At 40.5% G+C, this 23,336-nt stretch overlaps 1 protein-coding gene across 1 annotated transcript; it reads left to right on the top strand.

The window, feature by feature from the left end:
- Window positions 1-438: 438 nt before the first annotated feature.
- Window positions 439-20,054, top strand: LOC112567460. The gene is made up of 10 exons (XM_025244151.1): window positions 439-447; window positions 726-889; window positions 5,831-6,090; window positions 6,669-6,800; window positions 9,469-9,621; window positions 10,744-11,001; window positions 11,615-11,733; window positions 13,766-13,880; window positions 16,066-16,236; window positions 18,474-20,054. Exons 1-10 carry the CDS (start codon window positions 439-441, stop codon window positions 18,674-18,676), a joined length of 1,584 nt encoding a protein of 527 aa, XP_025099936.1. The 3' UTR covers window positions 18,677-20,054.
- Window positions 20,055-23,336: the final 3,282 nt, after the last annotated feature.

The raw sequence follows: 23,336 nt of genomic DNA on the forward strand, positions 1-23,336 counted from the left end.
ATACCGGATCGTTTGTTAGTCGTATAAATGATATGTAAATAATGACAAACATTTAAATAAGAATTGTTGTTTTAGTGACATGCTTCACCATAGTCTATTGTCTCACACTGCGGGCTTCACTTCCCGGAGCGCCCTGTCTCTCTGTTTATTTTTATGTATGTAACATTTATTGTCTTATTGAGTATCATGTGATGTCTGATGTGCTATAAATAGTATATATAAAATATATAATTAATAACATTGATTATTATATGAATTTCAAAAGTACAAATTCTCTAGTTGTAAAGGCTGAGTGTCCGCCAAAGACTTGGCACAATGTAAGCTGCAGGACTAACGACGACTGCGATGCGCACCACACCGCGTGCTACCAACGTGGTTGAGGTGTGCCCGGGTACTTCTATACCACACATTTACACGTGTACTAACAGTGAGTAGACAATGGTTCTGGTGTGTGTGTGTATTGACAGCAACAAACTCCACTTTGTTGTCGCTTGTTACAAGTCAGGGCGAAGAGCTTTTCTATGATTTTCGCATTCTTAAAGGAATAAAGAGTAAAACAACATACCGCATTTAGACAGACTGAATAAAAGGAAAAAGGATGAAAAAACACACGTGGTCCGAAACAAATTAGAAATGTATTCACCTTGATTATGATGTTGTTGGAATGCGTTCAAAATGTAAAACAATTAACTTCAACTTAGTCTGTAAATAATTGCTTACCACAGTTGTTTACATTAGCTTGCAGACCAGACGATTTGAATAAAAACTTTACAGACTATCCTGGCAGCGCTCTACGTGCAAACCTCCTTTATGGCGAGGATGGACTCACTGTGGAAGCCTGCAAGGGCAGGTGCCAGACTAACCAGACTTGCCTCACCTTTGATTTCAAAGTCTGGTATGGAGAAAAGCTTGAAACATTGGTTATACTAACATATGTTAGAGATGGCAGTGACTGTGCACTCTATAACTGCTACAGTCTGCTTCACATGTCCTGCGCTGTGTTCTATAAATAGCACGCTTTGTCAACAAAATCAAGGGACCTCAAACAATGGCAACAATGTTGAAATATGTTGTCTCTGTATATTTCTACCATCTGTAGTCGCCTACATAAAGATTACGAAACACATTTTCACAGCAAACTCACGCGCAATAATCTACAACATTTGAATAGAAAAGGTGATTAATACATTTAGTTAGTGATTTACAACAAAGTGTGTGAAATTGCATGAACTAAAATTGCTCCTTGTCTATTAACTTTTGATAGTTGTTAGTTTCTGTAGGAAGAAAGTGTAAAGAGTAGGATCACACTGAACCCACGACTATCTAGTTACTACTGCAGTGAGTGTGAATGTACTACACCACATATTACAGAGATAAACTCCTGTTTTACTACACACTTCCACTTTTTCATTCGACTGAATACAAGTCCAAATGAAGAACATGCTCAATCGTCACAATGAACTTGTTTTCTTTGGTTTACTGGCCTGAAATGATTGCCCAAACATTTGCAGGTGAACTGCATAAAACATAAATAACAAAAGTTGAACCGATGCTAATATGCATTGCTACTGCCCACAGTCTGTGGTACTCAGCCCTCCACACAATGACTTTGACTTTTTCAGCGTCCGGAATAGTTTTACTTGTGTGCAGCTTAACTATTCTACCTATTATTGTTACTTAAGCCACCCTGCAACTAACCTTTATCTTTGGTACTAATTGCGTACAATTGTTGTTGCATGAACATTGAATGACAAGTGGTTTAGCTAAACAACAAACAAGTATCGTGACTATTTTAAAGTCTTTAGCTGAAATACAACGATTTAGAAATATATAGAACTTGGAGAGTTGTTATCTTGTCACACTTATCTCACATTTATCAAGAGAATGCTATCTAGGAAACTACACTGTCATCTGTGTGAAGATATCTTTTCATTGCTAATGATAGATAAGTGCCAGACCTCCTCAGCTCGCTTGCAGCTCTGACACTGACAACAAGACATCCAGGACTCCAGCATCAGGACCATTGGGACTGACAACACTGGGGGAGCACAGCAGGAATGAGGAAACATTCCACTTTATAATTATTGTCCAACTAGTGTGTGACAGGCATGCTCCTAGCAAGACAACAGTAAACATTCACAAATGTACAACTACGTACCGCGCCTTTTGCTGAAAACCTTTCAGTAACAGAATAACCTTTCGGGAAATGTTCACATAACTTGCTTTTACTCTTCTTTGTTCAAATGTGTTTAGCATCATTTTTTTTTTTTTTTTTTTTTTTTTTTTTTTTTTTTTTTTTTTTCTATTAATAAATTATTTTCCATTAACACATTTACATTACATGACAAAATCATCCAAATCATATTCCTTGAATTATAACGAGCATACAAACAACTATCACAAACATTAAAATAGGTGCCAGACATTTTTGCCCCCAACATTTTGGCAGGACTCTGATTTAAAGTAAATTTCAATATACTATCTAGTATCTAACAATTAAACTAGCTTTCTTTTTAACACTATATAAACATCATTTATGCCTCATTTACCGTATTAATCATATGGCATATCTATGTTATTAAGCCATTCCACTCCATTGCACTTTATACCATACTATAACAATATAAAAGACAATAAGTAGGCTATGCAACATGTATGAAAGCTAGTCACTGCTTAAGTTTTGGTCAACAAGTTGCATATAAGGATAGCCGAAAGTCTACAACTTTTTCTTCTTTCATTTCAGGCGTGCATTAAAAATTTCAATTTGTATAACTCTATATTGCAGTATCTGATGAATGGTTGCAACTGAGGTGTGTGTTTTTTTGAATCTGCAAGATATATGTAATAATTAGCAAGTAATAAGATTAAATCCAGTACATCAATCTGTCTTTAAAGTTATTACTGCATCCAAATAAAACCAGGTGTTCACTTAATATCATCCTTGTCAATCCCCACATTTTGTTTGACACCTAATTTTGAAAAATTTTGCCAGAAATCTTGAACACATTTACATTTCCTCAAAAATATGTTGAATGTTTCTTTTTTCACATCTACAATAGTTACAAAAAATCATCAATTTCTAGACCCATATTAAATAAAGCTACTTTTGTCCCCAATAATTCTATGCAAGACTCTGATTTGGAGCCATTTTTAATTTAATATCTTAATCTTGGCTACTTTCCTGAAGCATAATGTGCCCAATCTACATTTCTATTTAGTCTTGTATCCCATTTTGAGCAACCAGTTTAGGGCACATGTGTATTAGTTACCATGTTATCATAGTACAGTCTTTGCACCTTTCTGTAACAGATTGAATACACTTAAGAGTTTTATTTGTATCATACAAGTCACCAGGTGATGGATCAGTTGCATTCTCTCTGTCTTTTGATGCATATATTCTTTATGGCATCTATGCAACCAAAAAAAGCTCAGCGGGACTATCAACACCTCCCTCTCAGCTCTCAAGATCCAGCCATTCTACCCCAACTACACCTACATTCAGCCGCGGAAGCAGGTTCGCCCCAACCAGATCAACAAACCGTGAATGAAGTGACTGAGGTGTGCAGGATGAGCAAGTGTGTATCATAAAGGATATTACTTGTGCAAAAAACAATTTCTTATTTCTCAACACCAGCTTACTGGTAAGTGCATCAACATTAATGTGCACACCTTGACGATACGCCTTCAGATTTCTTCTGATTCCTTTCCTTGCTTCCACATGATATATGGTTAAAATGTGGCTATTCCTTGTGAAATATTCTACTGGGGAAGGTATGCACACACCCAGACACATATAACGATTAATTGTTAAAATTTGTCCAACCAATGTTGTAGACATGATTTGTAAACAACGCATTGTACTCAAACCTGAAGCTATTTGTATTTAGATTCTTCCAATATTTAGAAATTTCCACCACCAGTGCCAGCAAACATGATCACCGCCTATGCAATTAACGGTGACTATGATAAGATATGCCAACCCAATAATTAAGGAACTGTCTGTTATTGTGCTTGTTGTTTATTTTTTGTTTATATTTTTTGCATGTTTTTTGTGCTTTTGTCTGAAGTTCTTGTCAAGCTGGTTTTTTGTCGTGCCTGGGCTTGCCCCACATATGTCTTTATGGTATGCTTTTTTATATAAAGTTTACTCACTAATATTCATATTTCAATCCTTGTTGCATTCATATGCTGTCACTTTTGGTAAATATATTTAGCCACTGCTGTATACTGATATTATTTTACACCTTCTAATCATAATATGAATTTTAGAGCAGGTTTGCAGAAACAGTTAGTAGAGGCAGAACAAAAAGTACAAAAAGGGAGCTTATATTGGTTTAAGTACCTATTAGTCTCTAGCTGCTGCTAATTGTACCTTTCTATTCATTCCAATATTGAGTACAGACTTACAACTCACTTTTGCATCAATGAATTGTCAGGGACTAGGGGACATGCGAAAAAGGAGAGATGTGTTTCATTATTTACGGAATAAGTCTTATTCAATCTACCTGTTACAGGACACACATTTCGAACATAAACAGGAAAAAATGAATTGCCGCAGAATGGGGTCACTCCTGCATATTTGCATCATTTTACTTCTTCCTCCAGGGGGGTAGCAATTCTATTTAATAATAACTTTGAATTTTCAATTAAAAAAGTCTATAAAGATAATGGAGGAAACTATGTTGATGGCAGTGATAAAAACATTAGAGAAAGAGTTTTTAATTGGTAGTGTTTATGGGCCAATATAAAGACGACCCAAAATTCTACTCTCAGTTAGAAGAATATGTTAAACAGATAGGAGTAGAAAATATTGTTATTGGAGGAGATTGGAAACATTGTTTTGAACTTTCAACTTGACTGTCATAATTACAAACATAAAAATAATATTTAAAGGGCAAGAACAAGTTGATAAGATGATGACAAACATGGATCTAGTAGACATATGGCGTGAACTAAACCCAGAAGCACTAAGATATACTTGGCGTAGGAAAAGACCATTCCAACAGAGTAGATTAGATTTTTTCCTTATGTCAGATTCACTCTCAAATTTGGTCATGAATGCAAATATTACTCCGGGCTACCGTACGGACCATTCACTGATTACTTTGTCATTAGCTACAGAACAAAGAGGAAAGGAGATTTATCTATGGAAGCTAAACTCTTCACATCTGAAGCGACAAAGACTATCTAACCCAAATAAACACTGTCATTAAAGAAGTGACAGAAGAGTACTCAGTGTTCCCATATGACAGGGAGAATTTAGCAAATATTCACCCAATGGAAATACAGTTTGTAGTGTCTGATAAAAACATTTTCTAGATACTATGCTAATGAAAATTAGAATGAAAACAATGACCTACTCTAGCAAGAAAAGAAAAGAAATTAATGATAAAGAAAAAAATATTAGAAAAAGAAATTACACGGTTAGAAATTAAAGATAAGTTAAAAGAAGAAGAAGTCCTTGAACTTGAAAAGAATAAAAGTGAACTCATTAGTTTAAGAGAAAAAAGAATGGAGGGTGTACTGATTCGCTCCAGGGCAAAGTGGATAGCAGATGGAGAGAAAGTAAGTAATTATTTCTGTTCACTGGAAAAACGTAATTATGTAAGTAAGCAAATTCGGAAATTACAGAAGCAAAATGGGGAAAGTATTAGAAAAACTGAAGAAATAAGAGCAGAAGTGCGAGAATTTTTTTCCAACCTGTACGCAGAGAGAGCTGTTCAGGACTTTAGCTTTACTAATATCCAAGAAGATATACCAAAACTTACACAACTTGAACTCAAAATGTTTAGCATCATGTTCAGTTATGTCTCTCTCTACCTTCTGTGCCAGCCCATGGAGGTCTGTGTCGGCTTCATAATGTCACCTCTCGTGACTCTCCCTCCGACTGGTCTCCTAAGCGGAGCAAAGGCTGGACCCACTACCAGAGATCCTGCAACTCCACTTTTGCCTCACACGATAACTGGCACAACTTATTGTGTGAAAGCAGGGTTGATTGTCCTGACACAAACAGCGATTGTTTGTCAGGACGATGCCTTTGTCGTTCAGGTTCCAAGTTCAATGAACCTGAGAAGAAGTGTGTTGTTACAAGTAAGTGAGAAGCAGTAGAATGATGAGTAGAACTCAGCTTGTCCCCACACGTTGTCTACCGTCAGTTTGTGTGTTTCTTACAGTAAAGATACTCTAGTAAGTTGTTTACAGTAGTTATTTTCATCAAACAACTGTCATGTCAATGTTTACAAAAAATTTGGGATTTACAAAGTTTAGCATTCACTGTTTATTCATGTCCACGAGCTAACGGTTTTCTTCCTTTCTAATCATTGTAAGATGGCAATTAACCTCAGATACATTGGGTTAAGGGTGAATGCACTAGAGCACCACAGAGGGGAATGTATCGATGAAGAACATTCCAGCTGCCACTACCCCATATCTTTGTTGTCTACTCTACGTGAATGTCGTTACTAACTGTCACTTTATTACTTTATAACAAAACCTGATTGTAAAGGTTAACAGAGGAAGTGGCTATGAAGATGAGGAGGCAGAAGTGATATTAAGGAGGAGGAACAAGAATATGTACACATGACAGTCAGATACTCGTAGACACAGAGCTAGAATTATGGGATGGCTGGTGTTACCGGCGGTCAGCAAGTGTGACTGTCTTGTTTCAGAGCTGAGCAAGTGGCACAACACAAGCTGCACGACAGAGGACGACTGTGATGTGCACCACGCCACGTGCTACAAACAACTGTGTCGGTGTCACCCCGGGTACTTTTACACCACACAGGACACGTGTACTGACAGTGAGTAGACAATGGTTCTGTGTGGTGTGCTTGACAGCAAGAAACTCCACTTTGTTGTCGGCTTATTACAGTTAGGGACGGAAGAGCTTTTACACGATTTTCGCATTCTTAAAGGAATAGAGTGTAAAACAACATAGCCGCATATAGACAGACTGAATAAAAAGAAGCGAGAATAAAATAAAACACTTCTTCTTTTTTCCTATACGCCCCCAGTGGAGCATAGGGCCGCAACCACATCCCGCCATCGGACCCGGTCCTGGGCATCCCTTTCTAGTTGGGACCATGTCATGCCAGCAGTCTCTGCCTCTCTGTGGACTGATCTCGTCCACTTCTGTCTGGGTCTCCCAACCTTGCGCCTCCCCTGTGGGTTCCAGCCCAGAGCTTGTCGCGTTATATTGTGGGCTGGCTTTCGTAGAGTGTGGCCAATCCAGCCCCACTTCCGCAGACAACCTTGCCTCACTCCAGTCCTCACTGCGAAGGGGTCAGTCAGCTTTCCCTTGTGTATCACCCGGCATGTTGAGTTCTCATACAACTGCCTGATGATGTCCATGAACTTTGGTGGAAATCCGTAGTGCTGCATCAGTTTCCAGATGGTTTCTCTGTCTACGGAGTCAAAAGCCTTCTCAAAATCTACAAAAGTTATGTATAGTGGTGACTGCCATTCGATGGACTGTTCGATAATAATTCGCAGAGTAGCTATTTGGTCGGTACATGATTTTCCCCGTCGAAAGCCTGCCTGTTCTTGCCTAAGTCTCCTATCTAGGGCAGTTTTCAGTCGCTCTAGGATGATTTTGGTCAGCACCTTGCTTGGAATGGACAACAGCGTAATCTCTCGCCAATTTCTGCACTGTGTCAGTTCACCTTCTTTAGGTAACTTTACTAGGTAGCCAAGCTTCCAGTCTGCTGAAACTTGCTCCTTTCCCAAATTTTCTTCAGCAGGGGATGTAGCATCTCTGCTGCGGCTGTTGGGTCTGCCTTGAGTGCTTCTGCAGGAATGCCATCTGGGCCTGCCGCCTTGCCAGAATTCAAGGACTTGATGGTTTCGATGATTTCTGTCTTGGTTGGCGGGTTGGTATTTACTTGGAGCTGTTCTGCAAAGTGTTTGTTGGTGGTGGTCAGTTAAGTATTTCATCAAAATGTTCCACCCATTGCGATCTTTGTTCTGCATCCCCAGTGATGACGCTGCCATTCTTATTCTTTATTGGTCTGCATGCATTGGTGTTTTTCCTTCCTGACAGAATTCTTGTAATTTCGTATAGTCTCTTTGTGTTATTTTTCCAAGCTACTTGTTCTGCCTCTTCTGCCATCCTGTGTGCGAACTGTCTCTTGTAATCCCTTGCGCTCTTCTTCACTTCCTTGTTGATCTCCCAGTATTTTGCTCTGAGCTCTTCTTTTTCCTGCTGGTCTTGACATTTTTTTGGTCTTCTGCTTCAGCTCTTTCCTTTTCTCTATCTTTTGCCAGGTCCCTAAAGTCAGCCATTCCTTGTGCTTTTTTCCTTTTTTCCCCAGAACATGTGTGCAGGCACTCTTCCAGGTCTCTTGTAATCCTGTCCAGTTGTTTGCCAGTCTTTTCCAGGAGTCCTTCCAGTGTCGCAAATCTGTTTTTAACTTCGCAGTTGAACTCATTTTGCTTTCTACGGTCTCTAAGAAACTGCACGTTGAATTTATAGTGCGGTCTGTCTGATGTGTCGTGGAAAGACCTCAGCTTTATCTTCATGGTTGCCACAAGCAGGTGGTGGTCTGTGGCTACATCTGCACCTCGCTTAACTCTGACATCCAGCAGGCTCCTTCTAAACTGGCGATTAATTCCAACTTTGGCATTCATGTCACCCATTATGATCTTCAGGTCTTGTTTTGGAGTACGAACAGCCAGTGCTTGTAGGGAGTTGTAAACGTCTTCTTTTTCCTCTTCTTTAGCTGCGTTGGTAGGTGCATAGCACTGGATGATCGTGATCTTTCTCCCTTTGGAGTTGAACCTGGCTGACATGAGTCGTGGGGAGACTGATTCCCATGCTACTAGTGCTCTTGCAGCCTCTGGTGTCATCAGAACTTCTACTCCTTGTGTGTGGTCATAGTCAGGGTCTTCATTTCCGGAGTAGATAATAGTCTCCCCTGACGAAAGTCTGGTCTGACCATTGCCATTCCACCTTGTCTCGCACAGGCCGAGGAGCTTGATGTTATAGTTTTTCATCTCCTGTGCTATCTGAGCTGCTTTTACTCTCCCGTATAGGGTTCTGATGTTCCAGGTTCTGATGCTCTGATGTTCTGATGTTCTGATGTTCTTATCCTGGTTCTGGCCGTGAGAAGATGGGTCGGCGAGCTGGATTCCCGAGGGCTTTCACCAGCATGCGTCATAAGCCCCTTCGAAGAGGGATCTTCCCGTCCAGGCTCCAGATGTACAGTTATCGTGCTTGCGGTTTCTGTAGCATTTAGTTTTTTTACAGGGTGGGGTTGCTAGCCCCACGCCCAACCCTCCTGCTTTATCCGGACTTGGGACCGGCAGGTTACCGGAGTGGCTTCAAGGCTGAGTTTAATAAAACACGTGGGATGAAAAAAAAAGGAAATTTATTCACTTGATTATAAATGTTGTTGGAAATGCGTCAAAATGTAGAACAAATAACTTCAACTTAAACAGTCAGTAGTTTCTTACCAAAGTTGTTTACATTAGCTTGCAGCACAGGCGAGTTGCAGGACAACTTTACGGACTATCCTGACAGCGCTCTACGTGGAAACCTTCTTGATAGCGAGGATGGAATCAGTCTGGAAGCCTGCAAGGGCAGGTGCCAGGCTGACAAGCGTTGCCTCACCTTTGATTTCAAAGGTTTGTATGGGAAAAAGCATTGAAACATTGGTATACTAAGGTAATGGACTGCAATGTGGTTTGTATGTTTTGTTTGTGTTTTATGCCATTCTAGCAACTATGGCTATATCACGGTTAAAAGTAGTTTAACTTGAAAGGTTTAAACATCCTAATTCTTATAAACTTGATATACTTTTAAAGGTCAACATAATGAGTAGCCAAAAAACACACCTCATCCTTGAGCAATACTAACACAGTTCACATCATGTTCGTCCTTTGTCAACTACTCCTTTCTCCACTTTTTCCGTTTATTGCTTCTTCCCTCCTCGTCCTCCTCTGCTTGCTACCGACACTCTTAGTTCTTGTTCTCTGATTTCTCCTTGCCTTTCCTACATTTGTTTTTATGAGTCATCAGTCGTGTTTATCCTTCTGTTCCTTTGCTGTCCCTGTCTCCTTTTTCTGTTAATCGCTAAGACCAGGCTACTTAGGAGTGTGAGTATGAGCTATGCACATCACACATTTATTATTATTATTATTTATTGTTACTTAATCCACCTTGCAACTAACCTTTATCTATCTGGCACTCCTTGCATACAGTTGTTCTTCCATGAACATTGAATAACAAGTGGTTTAGGTAAACAACAAACAAGTCTTGTGACTTAACTCAAAATAACACGATCTAGAAAAAATATAGAACTTGCAAAGTGGTTATCTTGTCACACTCATCTCATATTGATACAGAGAATGCTATCTAGGAAACAACAATGTCATTTGTGGGAAAGTGTCTTCTCATCGCTTATCATAGATAAGTGCCCTGACCTAAGCTCGCCCTGCAGCTCTGGACACTGAGAAGAAGACATCCATGGCTCTAGCATCAGGACAGTGGACTGACTAAACTGGGGGAGCACAGCAGCAAAGGAACAAACATTCCACTTTATAATTATTATAAACCTAGTGTGTGACAGGCATGTTCCTAGCAAGACAACAGTAAACAATAACAAATATACAACTATGTACTGTTTGCTGAAAACCTTTCAGTAACAGAAGAACCTTTCGCGAAATGTTCAGATAACTTGCTTTCAGTCTTTGTTCAAAATGTTTTGCATCATGTTCAGTTAAGTCTCTCTCTACCTTCTGTGCCAGTCCATGGAGGTCTCTGTCTTCTTCATGCTGTTACCGCTCGTGACTCTCCCTCACACTGGTATCCTAAGAGGAGTATAGGCTGGACCCACTACCAGAGATCCTGCAACTCTACTTTTGCCTCACACGATACCTGGTACAACTTATTGTGTAACAACAAGATGGATTGTGCAGACACAAACAGCGATTGTTTGTCAGGACGATGTCTATGTGGTTCAGGCTTCAAGTTCAATGAAACAAAGAAGGAGTGTGTTGTTACAAGTAAGTGAGAAGCAGTAGAAGGATGAGTAGAACTCAGCTTGTCCCCACACATTGTCTACCGTCAGTTTGTCTGTTTCTTACAGTAAAGATACTCTAGTAAGTTGTTTACAGTAATTATTTTCATCAAACAACTGTCATCTCAATGTTTACATAATATTTGGGATTTACAAAGTTTAGCATTGAGTGTTTATTCATGTCCACGAGCTAATTGTTTTCTTCCTTTCTAATGATTGTAAGCTGGCAATTAACCTCAGAAACATTGGGTTAAGGGTTAAAGCACTAGACCACCACAGAGGGGAATGTATCGATGAAGAACATTCCAGCTGCCACTACTCGTAGACACAGAGCTAGAATTATGGGATGGCTAGTGGTAACGGCGGTCAGTAAGTGTGACTATCTTGTATCGGAGCAGTGTGAACTGTGTGCTGCATACACATATAAACAGTTTGCCAGAGGGACTCAGTCTTTTCCTTGTCTGTTGTATGATTTGCTATTGAAGTTGTCATGGTTATTACCGTACTTATCCTCCATTGTTTCCATCATTGTACGAAGTTCCTCTGCGCCCTTTATGACAATTCCTTACGAGCGGAATGATTTGTTTGTGTAAAAATAGGGTCATGTGTAGACTGGCAAGACAAAGGTGCAAAGAGCGGTGTCTACACCATTCAGCTATACTACAAGGGACCTCTGAGAGTGTGGTGTGATATGTACACTGCGGGCGGCGGCTGGACGGTACGTGTTGTCGTGTTTGTCAGTGTGTACGACTCAGGTAGCATCTCTCCTGCACACTGTATCCTGCTCGCAAAAGTGCGACACCACTTATACCTAGGGTCAGATACTTACAGCTCATAGTATCTGTCGCGTGTGAGCGATTGTGCTGTCATCCTTGTATGCCTCCCATACTGAGCTTGCCCATCGTTAGGTGTTTTCTTCACGCTTTTGTCCCCTCTTTGTCTTACGTCTTGCGCGCGCGCACAGCTTCCTTGATGCGTCATTTTACTTTTTCCTTTTTTGACGTCATGGGTAGTCGTCATCAAGTAACAGACGGTGCTGGACCGTGGCCATGACAGTCAGAGTTTTTCATTTTTGTATCGACCGATCTGCCACAAGCCGTTTTGGGTGAGTAGAGATCCATTCTGTCGGGTTCCACACCATTCTAGTCTGTAAGGGCCTTTGGGTGGCGGTGGAAGTGCAAGTGAGAGAATCCTTTTATGTTCAAAGCCATAGTCCGATGTTTAATTGCAAGACTTGTACTTTGTTAGGTTAACGTTCGTGATCGCCGGGTTGCGACGCTTGTAGCGCGTACTCGTTTCCCGTTGTATGGATTTGTGTAAGATCAACATTAGAATTTGAGCGAATCTTATGACTAGTCCGATGGTCAGATATATGTATCGGTGTGAAAATATTGTTTTAGAAATTAAGCTGTTTCGGGACACGCCTGTTGATTGTAAGAATTGTTTTATCTACAGGCTTATTTTTCGTTCTTCTTCACTCTTCCACCTGTTGTTGTTTTTCGCTCTTCCTTCGTGTCACCGTGTCTTCACATCCTTTGTTCGCATTGCTGTCCGTCATCGTGTCGAGCGTCCACCCTGCACCATCATCATCATCTCGTCGGCGCGTGAGCTCGCGACCCTGCTGCACCAGTGTGCGGAAAGGCTTTCGACTGAACACCTAGAGCAGGAATCTTCGAGCAGGAGCTTTCGTGGCCAGTGGCCGGCCCACATCATCGCAACTGGACGAGAAGACAGAGGGGTGGGATACGTCGTTAGAGCGGCAAGCAAGGCCAGAGGGCGGGCTGCCGTCTGTGGACATCTTTAACGGACTTCTAAACTGTCACCCTGCAGTGCATGCGGGTGATGTATTGTGTATACGGTGACTGAGATTAGCCTGTGCACAGGGCAGCTGATTTGTCTTATTTTAATTTATCTATTTTTTGTTTGTTGGATTGTTCGCGCTGATCTATATTTGTTCATGTGAGAGTTTGGAATGTTTGATTTTTGATTCCTATCAGTATTATTTTTGTGGCTATGAAATTAGTTTTGTTTGTTACGTGAATTTTGTCTTTGACATTTCTGTGTATGGTCTGCGCTCAGTTGAAGTTCGACTGGCTACGTCGCGGTCACGAATAACTTGTCTTTGATCTCTTTCGACATTTTCAACACGAGGCAGAAGAGTCAGCATGTCCACCTTCTGTTTCCAACAGTTTGTCTATCTCGCTGGTAGACTCCGTGGGTTGAGGGTGGTTGTACATTTAGTGTGTTGGTGTGTGTGTGTGTCGGTTGTTTGTAGTCGCATCCTTTAACCCCTCGCATCCATTCCTGCTTCATCATCAGGGACTGTAGGTTTGATAAGGAGTTAAAAGAAAATGCTATTTGTAATGTTTATTATGTTGCCATATAATTGATCACAGTCACTTGATGTCACATTATAGCCAGGAAAGTGTACATTGTGTTCACATGACTGTCACTATATACTACACTATATACTACACTACATGCTACACTATATGCTACACTATATACTACCCTATATACTACACTATATACTACACTATATACTATTACACCACGTTCACATAGTTTATTGTAACCGTGAAGTGCTGACATTATAATCATGACCACAGCTAATAAAGTTGTAAGTTGTTATGTTATCAATTATGACTCATCCTTTGTCAACTCATTAAACTGTAATTAGTGCTGAATCCTGTCGAGCATGCTGCACTTTGGTGCAATAATAACGACCTGTGAACTTGTGTCATGTGCAGGTCATCCAGAGACGTCGTGCCTACGTATGGAACCCATATGATTATGTTGACTTCAACCGGAACTGGACAGAATATGCAAACGGTTTCGGTGACATCTCTGGAGATTTCTGGCTGGGTAAGATGTTGGACATGTCTCTTTCATTCTCTGGCATTATCCCTCCTCCTGCATAATTGTAACCTCAACATTTGTTTGACATTCAAAGTCAGGCTGTAATCAGGTATTCTGCTTCATTATGTTGTTTGTGTGATGTAGACTGGTTAATACAAAGGTTGCTGTTTCTGTTGTTCTATTATATTTTTTTTCGACGATGCATCTTGCTCACTATTTTGTGTGCTACTTCCTTAGCATGCTTTGTTTGCTGTGATAATGATGATGCTAGTAATGGAATGAATGAATGGCTGATGATCCTGTAGTGTCTCAGTTGCCAAAGTCTCAAATAGAAAAAAACACGAGTTGCGAGGAAATACATCCCTGCGGCATATCATGTGGTTTGTTTTTGTTTTGTTTTGTATTATTTTTGTTTTGTTTATTATTTTTTGTTTTTTGTTTTGTTCTCTGTAGGATTATCTGATTGCAATCTGTGCATAGGCTCAGAACTTTATTAATGCACAGTAGCTGAAACATTTCGTGCAGTTGTATTACAGTCTATAATTTTGTTTTGTTGTGAAAAAGGATATAGGGTGTAAAAATGTCCTTCAGCCAATCTATTTATCTATATTTGTCTACATCTAGTCTGTGAAAATGGTCTTATAGCCATCTGTGTATATGTGTCATGATCATAGTTTCATACCATTTTAAAGATATATTGCTTTGTGTGTAAACACAACTCTATGTATGTCAGTTTGCAAGTGTATGTGTGTGTGTCTGTGTACTGACACCTTACCACCCTAGTCTGTGTGTCTGTGTACTGACACCTTACCACCCTCGTCTCTGTGTGTCTGTGTACTGACACCTTACCACCCTAGTCTGTATATGTGTGTATATATTGACACCTTACCTCCCAAGTCTGTGTGTGTTTGTGTACTGACACCTTACCTCCCAACTCTGTGTGTGTGTGTGTACTGACACCTTACCACCCTAGTCTGTATATGTGTGTATATACTGACACCTTACCTCCCAAGTCTGTGTGTGTGTGTGTACTGACACCTTACCACCCTAGTCTGTATATGTGTGTATATACTGACACCTTACCTCCCAAGTCTGTGTGTGTGTGTCTGTGTACTGACACCTTACCACCCTAGTCTGTGTGTGTCTGTGTACTGACACCTTACCTCCCTAGTCTGTGTGTGTGTCTGTGTACTGACACCTTACTACCCTAGTCTGTGTGTGTCTGTGTACTGACACCTTACCACCCTAGTCTGTGTGTGTCTGTGTACTGACACCTTACCTCCCTAGTCTGTGTGTGTGTCTGTGTACTGACACCTTACTACCCTAGTCTGTGTGTGTCTGTGTACTGACACCTTACCACCCTAGTCTGTGTGTGTCTGTGTACTGACACCTTACCACCCTAGTCTGTGTGTGTCTGTGTAGTGACACCTTACCACCCTAGTCTGTGTGTGTCTGTGTACTGACACCTTACCACCCTAGTCTGTGTGTGTCTGTGTACTGACACCTTACCTCCCTAGTCTGTGTGTGTGTCTGTGTACTGACACCTTACTACCCTAGTCTGTGTGTGTCTGTGTACTGACACCTTACCACCCTAGTCTGTATGTGTGTGTAGTGACACCTTACCACCCTAGTCAGTGTTGCTGTCTTCTTTGTGTCATACACTAGACCGGCAAACTCTCCTTTTCCTTCTGAGGCCAGACTACTTGACATGTCCTCCCTCTCCTCGCCTTGTACCTACATCTGAAGCCTTCAAATACTTCCTTAATACTTCAGAAATATATTTTCAAATCAGAAGTACAGTTCTACCCACTAATTAATTCGTCTTCTAGTGATGGTGTTATCTGTTGTACAGTTTCTGTTCATGTATATTTCTGATCTTCATGTTCCTGTATTGTTGACTGTACATTTGTTATTGTTTGTATGTAGCGCATTGAGCTCGTACTTACATGTAAAACACGCTTTATTATTGGTAGTAATAACACAACAACACTAAAAACTCAACAAGTTGTCTTAACTTTTTATCATCTAAAGACTAGCAATAATGTCAATGTATTTATAACATCATATTACAGGTAATGACCAGCGACATGTCTGTGGTTCTTGATAACTCTTGAGCATGATCAACACAAATATTTCACTGCTCGACTTATCTGTTAACTTAACATGAGATCATTGCCTTGTCTTGTCTCAGGCCTGTCGGCGGTTAACTCACTGATAGGATTTTTCAAGGTATGGCGCATGAGAGTGGACATCAGCGCTGGGATAGAAGGAGACTACTGGGCTGAGTACGGTGGTTTCATGATGGCCAGTCCTCGGGGTGGATACCGACTTTACGTATGGGGCAACTACTCGGGTACCGCAGGTACGTACGTCACCACTGAACAGTAAGAAAGAGTGAGACGCAGGTTAGCTGGCAGGCTGCCTGTCTGGCTGGTTAAGAAATAAGTGGATCACTACATTTGTGAGTGTGTAGCTTTGCGTGCATGTGTGCGAGGGTGACAGCGCCTCCTATCGCGTGCGTTTCCTTTGATGTAACTTGAAAAAACAGGTGTGATGATCAGGGAAACAGAGAAAGGAAAAGAGATTTCTGCGGGTTTCTTCCTTGTCTGGGATTTGTTTGTGTGTGTGTGTGTGTGTTCTTAGGAGCTTCTGAATACTCAAACATTATCTACTAGTGTGCTAAATGTAAGCAGGGAAATTAGAACAAAGTGAAGGAAACTGCATAGTTGACAAACTGGAATACTAGGAGAACTGACAAAACTTTGTAGTACCAGACTGCTCTGTGCGACTTAAGACTTATTTCGTCATGGCAGGTGGCGAATATTTTATCGGTACATGTATTGTGAACTTCAGTTTGATTTTTACATTTTAGAAAACTTATTTTTTGTGTCCTTAAATTTGTCTGTTTGGAGAGACTACAGGACAATGAGAATGGCGAGTCACATGTAGTCGTTGGGTAATGACAGCTACAAAAATATCTTTATTACGAGGATGACCACGATGTATCTCTTTCTCTGGTATCCTCTCCACTGTAGCAGAGATTATGTCTCATGTCATCGGCTGTCTCCCCAAGTCATGACCGTTGACCTGTGCCAGTCCCACAATGGCACACCAGTACCGTTCTAACATATGGAAGAAATTTTCTCACACTTTGACCTACAGGGCAGTGTGACCTTTCGCCTTTTGCTCGGGTGGTGGTGGAATTACAAATTGTGATATCTGTCACTCCATTCCTCAAAGTAGGTGACGGAGGGCTTGTGTTGTCACGTGATGTCAAACGTCAGGTGTGGAAGCGACAACTTAAGACCCCCATGGCTTATCAGTGTGATTTAAAAATCTCCAACATCAACATAACAACACAACACATACAAGAACATCCAAGAAATGTTTGGCATGTTGTTACAAGTTGTTTGGGCAATAGCAATCAACAATAACCACATTATTTCTCCTTAGTATCACATCATTCAGCAAAGTCATGCTGCAGACACACCACGTGTTCTTATACCGTGTATACAGACATCTTTGACAGTATGACATCCCATACTGACTGAAATCTTCAGGCAAATTTGGGAATCAGGGAAGCTCTCTTCAGCATGGAAGACAGGGCTCATCTTCAAGTTACCAAAGAAAAGAGATCTTGGTGACTGCAATAATTGGAGGGGCATAACACTACTTTCCCTTACCAGCAAGGTCTTCAGCAAGATTGTTTTGTTCAGACTGACGGCAACCCTGGAGAAAGACCTCCGACCACAGCAAGCAGGATTTTGTCCGGGGCGATCCTGCTCCGAACACATCTTCATTCTGCGACATATTCTGAAGCAGAGCAACAAGTAGAACACACCACTGTACACCAATTTCATCGAACTGGAGAAGGCTTTTGACAGCATTCACCGAGAGTCTTTATGGAAGATCCTGAGGCATTACGGAGTCCTTGCAAAACTTGTTCAGGTCATTGCAACGCTGTACAGCGATCTCAACTCCCAGGTTGTATGTGACACGGAGCTCACAGACCCCTTTAACGTCAGTACTGGGGTGAAGCAGGGCTGCATTCTGTCGCCGTTTCTCTTCATCCTGGCCATGGACTGGATCATGAAGACTTCCACCGACAGTGAGAAGAGAGGGATCAGATAGTTTCGGTAACATGCTTAATTTACATGGTGGGGTTGTAAGCCCTACTATTTTACCTATTTTACCTCTAGGTGAGGTGTCCACCTTAGTCGCCTCTTACGACATGCCTGGCTGGATGTCAGGGACCCTATTCTTACAATGCGTACTAGGCAAGCATACCCCGGGGTCCCACAGGGGAGACTTAATTATACTCATTCATTTGTACATATTTTAGCTGAAGCATTCTTCTGCTTTAAAAACTGTTCTCCTCACTCTTATGTTCTTGATGATATGCAGGGTAAAGCATCATTAGAAATTTAAAAAAAAACTTTTTGTATTTGTGTTGCGTGGTGTTTGGCTTTGTTATGATGAACAACACAGAAATAACACATTTAATAATACAAGTTTATACAGATGTTTTGTAGTGATAATAATTATATTTGTGCTTAGGACTTTGTGTGTCTAATAGTACATAACTGTGTGTGTTTACAGGAGATGGGTTGAAAGGTAGTCACATGGACGTTTTTCACACCTATGACCGAAACCTGTACGGCTGTGTCTCATCTAGTAAAGGCGCCTGGTGGTACTGGCGTGACTGTGCCGCCAGGGCTAACCTCAACAGCCCTGTTGACAGTGAGATGTTTTGGGCTGACATCGGCTTCCTGGAGTCCTCGGAGATGAAGATAAGGCCATAGTAACACCTTCTTGTCTCCTGTACTCACTGCTTACACCGCCAGTCGACTGTTCACTGTTCACTACAGGTTCCACTGATGATGTGAGCTCAGTGTACATTAATCTTTCTCAATAGTTTATCATCTGAACCTAGTACAGACTACTGTACTTTAATTGTTTACTTTGATTATATTGCCTGGTGATTCTATTATACACGTTTTGTATTATTTTTTTCAGATTTGGATTTACCTGGATAAACAAACATGTTTAAAACGTAAAATCTAAGTTTAATTAATTCATTTAGCATTAACTTGGTCTAGGTTGTAGTAAACGTGTCATTAACAGTCGCTATACACCTAATAAGGTACACGTGTCATGAACATTACTTCCCCTTTAAACAAATGATAATGGTAGTTGATACATCACATCTATTACTTAATTGTACCAAACAAATAAACTATTTTAATATTTGTTCTACACATAAAAGCTTTCACAGCAAGGCGCTAGCAATATGACGACACACACCTGACGACACCTGTGTATTCTCTGTGTAGAACTTTGTGATGAAACGAGGCGGGGCAGAGAGATGGGGTAACCACCCGAGGGGAAAGGGGTCACTGTATCCGGCTCGCTCCACCCGACTTTCTCCCTCACACTCAGTCACCCACCTGTTCACACGTCCGCACGCGTACAGACTAACAGACACACTCCCCGCGTGCGCAAACACAACTGACAAGACAGTTGTACAACAAACAAATTATAATTACACGAAAATAAAGTTTGAATTATACGAGACGCAATATTGGTCTCTAAATACACCAACTATCCTCAGGTCACAAAATGTAAAGAATGTAAATAAAACAAAATACAACTTTCCTTCTAGCACTCTCACACCGTTGCCCCTGGCAATGACGATGACGACGACGTTAGGAGTGAGTTTCCTGGACGCCTATCCCTAGCTCACTGGCATGCTGCTCCTCTGGTTGCCCAGGCAACGGACGCTATATTATCCTGTAGTTCTGGTCTTGAACCAGCTGATTCATGACTAATATTTGTCCGCACTATTGCCTGTGCACTTCTTTCCATCTTCGAATAGCTATAAAGGTGCTACATCTTTCAAGTTGAAAACATTATCTGATCATCAAAGCCTAGCCAATAATAGGAAATATATATACGAAAATTTAACAAATTAAATGTCTTTTCCAAATTTATTTATTTAATCAAAATACTGCATTTTCATTTCAATTGGACGCTGGCCTATATCAACCTAAATAACGTGTTTACAATTTCTTTTGTTTTTATTGATCGTGCATTTTCTATTAGGTGTATATTGCCTGCACTGCCTCGTATTGTATTTGAAAATGTCACGTGACGCTTTGCTTAATAAGTATTTGTCCTAAACTGAAGCGATCTCCTGTTGTTTATTTGAAAGAGTGCGCATGTCCGCTGGAAGTTCGTGACACTCAGACAGACTCTGTCTGTGCTTATTCACTTTTTCCATCTTTCGATTCCTTTATATCTTTTTCTTCACTCGTTACACACTCTTTCGTCTTAATATACAGTTTTCAAGAAAAGAATATTTCTGTAACCTGTACAATCAAACCCGTCCTTTGCTGAAGTTTAATGAGGTGTGCAGTTGTTTCACTGGTCTTTGTATTTATCTGACTTCTACTTGCTTCCTCTACAAACACGTGACTTCGATACACGGGAAAAAGAAACTCAGAGGTTCGTTAGACAGTTCTTCTTCTGGCCACCGGATGCCGGCCACCCTCCAAGGTGCCTGGAGGGACAGTCTTCGACAGGGTGTCGTGCCGTGTACACACGCTTCCCTACAAACTGATCACAGTCCATTAAACATGTTTGTAAACATTCACTGAGATCATAGTGGAGTTAAATAAACGCATCTTTCATCATTTAGCAACATCACTGTGGATTTCTAGGGCACAAGAACATTCTCTGATGTTCTAAAGCAGGGAGGACTAGTGTTTAGTTGAAGGAAAGTATTTCAAACATCAGTGAAGTTGTCAAACGTGCATTCCATGTTCCAGCTTGCTGTATCGCCTTGGTATAATGCGAAAACCTCTTCGTGTGGTGGACAGGAGAGTGCTATACTGCTGTCATCACACTCTTCCCGGAGCAAGTTCACCTGCTACACACGGCGCCTCCCACACTCTTTGTCACCGGACCGCCCGGTACAGGTAAAACTGTGGTGCTGCTGATGATGGGTATAAAATGGCTTCTTGGTGGTCACCGAACAAGAAGAGGTGATGAAGTTGAAGAAACGAGAACCAGGACAAGGTTGACTAGATCACACGAAGAATGTAAGGCGTTTGGATGAAAAAAGATTGCAAGGGCGACAAGATGATAACACTGTCAAAAATGTGCACAAAAAAATTGCATTCAAAAATCCTTGTGGAGAAAAGGAAAGAACAACTGTCAATAGGTAGCCTCATTATAAAACAGAAAACTTCCCCCTACAAGACCGACCTATAGCCATGACCTGATGTAGACCTATTTAGTTCTCCTTTCAAAACTGAACCAGCAAAAACGGTGCGCGCTCAGAGCGCTACTCGGCAGACATATCTCTAAATCACCAACAATCTAATACAGCCACTCTCTTAACAAACAAAGTTTTAACCCTAGCACAGGGAAAACATAGACACACACACACAGATAGGCGCAAACTCTCGTCCGATAATCGAGAATCACGCACTCACCTACGCGTTATTGCAAGCCTAACCCTATCAGCAAAACGCAAACAAATACCTAAATAATTTAATTCGATGGTAAACTAATTTTATGCTTATAGAGACATTTTTTAGAAATTAAAGCTAAAGCACTGAAGAAATTTGTATAAATACACAAAACCTAACCTTTGACTCATTATTTTGAGTTCCTAAACCCTAATGCAAGATCAAAAATATTTGGTTTTTAATTGATCTCAGGTTTTTATTGCTGGGGATCTGGTGCTGTCTTGTGAGGTTGCTCACCATGTCGGCTTTATAATAAAGAGATTGAAATGTAGCGAACAGCTGTATTTTTTAATATTGTCAAACAATAACAACAAAACAACAAACTTCTAAACATAGGTGAAAACAATTATTCATCTGATTTTAAAAAAGGCCTTATCCTGTCTGTAAGCATCATTCACGCCTTTACAAGCTAAAACCAATGCCGTACTTTGCTGTCGTCAATATACTACGATCAATTTATCTTCCTTTGTAAATAAGTAGTTGACAAAAAGACATCTAAACAAAATAAAAGTAGCTATCATGATTAACAGCATTATTTATATTAAAATATCCCTAAAATAAGAATGAAGTTTCTAAAAAAAAACTAGTTAAATCATTCAAATTGAAGTTTCTAAAAAAAAACTCTAGTTAAATCATTCAAAATATTACATCCATCTCCTAGTTTCTGATATTTTTTCACCGTTTATTCAGCGCCAAAAACAAAGTAAGGAAGTAAAGGGAGATAACCAAAACCTGACTCTAGCTCTCAATGAAATGTTTGAAATCCGATTTTCCTTCCCTTATGCTGTTAAGGACAGCCACGACATTACCGTCTATATACTGTATCGTCGTCGAGGTGCAAGTATGTTTGACACGAGATGCATTATCAAACAGTCTCACGACACCTGTACAAGCTCGGCAGAACTGTATGGGTGTCTAGGGCCACCCGTGGGCAAATACAATTGAAAGTGTGTAAAAAAAACTATCATAAAAAAACTAACAAATATTATTTTTTTTTATTTCTCTCCCGTTAAAAAAAAGTTAGATTTATTGATCCTGTGTTGATGATGTTATAAGATGATATTTATTTGGTCCAACATGTTCTGATAATAATGAAAGATTTACTAGATTTGCATAATAAAAGTCTGATGCATAAAACTTACTGTTAATTTTTTTTCAATTTGAAATTTGCACATTCCTTTGATTTGTATTCAAAATATTTTAGTGTGACGCTGCATGGACTCTTGTATATTACCCGTGTGGTAAAATATCAGGATTAAAGTTTCGTGTCTGTTAGGATTAGGTAGGGTTAGGGTTGTTGCCCTTACCAGCGTGTGAGTGTGTTTGCTGCGTCGTGGTTTCGCGTCAGAACCCGACGTCATATTATGACGTAATTTTAGATTGTACGTAGAGTGAAAATATTTTGGAAGACAGCAGACGGCTTGGAGAAGTGACGAGAGGCGGACGAAGTGTGTGGAGTGTTTGCTTTGGATCTTGTGTGTTGATCCCAGACAATATATTCGTGGACGTCGACTAGGTGTCTGCCAAGTAAGCACTTATCCTATTAAGAACCGGAACTTGTGAGTGGTTCCCCTAAGAGTTTTATTCGTGGACATCGGACAAGTGTGGCCGAGACTGCACTTTTAATTTCTGGACCAGGGAAAGGGAGGATTTTACCAGAACGTTATATTGTTGGTTTCTCAGACGATAACTTCAGGCAGTGCGGTGTGAGTAACTAAGACTTTAGCGAACTATTCCGAAAACAATCGTCAACTTTGATTTACAGGTCGCGGCGTGAAAGACTTTCATACTGTATATATAGTTCGCAGTAACGTGTGTGTGTGTGTGTGTGTTTAATGTTGAGTTATATAAAAGTTTCGTTGCCCACGACAAATCTATGTGATTTATGATTGAAAGAACACGTGTGGGGACGTGTGTATACGGTGAGTGC

The sequence above is a fragment of the Pomacea canaliculata genome, linkage group LG7, assembly GCF_003073045.1.
Source record: "Pomacea canaliculata isolate SZHN2017 linkage group LG7, ASM307304v1, whole genome shotgun sequence".
Classification (NCBI taxonomy): Eukaryota; Metazoa; Mollusca; class Gastropoda; order Architaenioglossa; family Ampullariidae; genus Pomacea; species Pomacea canaliculata.

Excerpts from the sequence above, each read along its gene's own strand:
- LOC112567460 (XM_025244151.1), top strand. Across the intron at positions 6,091-6,668 it reads GAAGAAGTGTGTTGTTACAA|AGCTGAGCAAGTGGCACAAC; the intron begins GTAAGTGAGAAG and ends GTCTTGTTTCAG. Across the intron at positions 13,881-16,065 it reads CTCTGGAGATTTCTGGCTGG|GCCTGTCGGCGGTTAACTCA; the intron begins GTAAGATGTTGG and ends GTCTTGTCTCAG.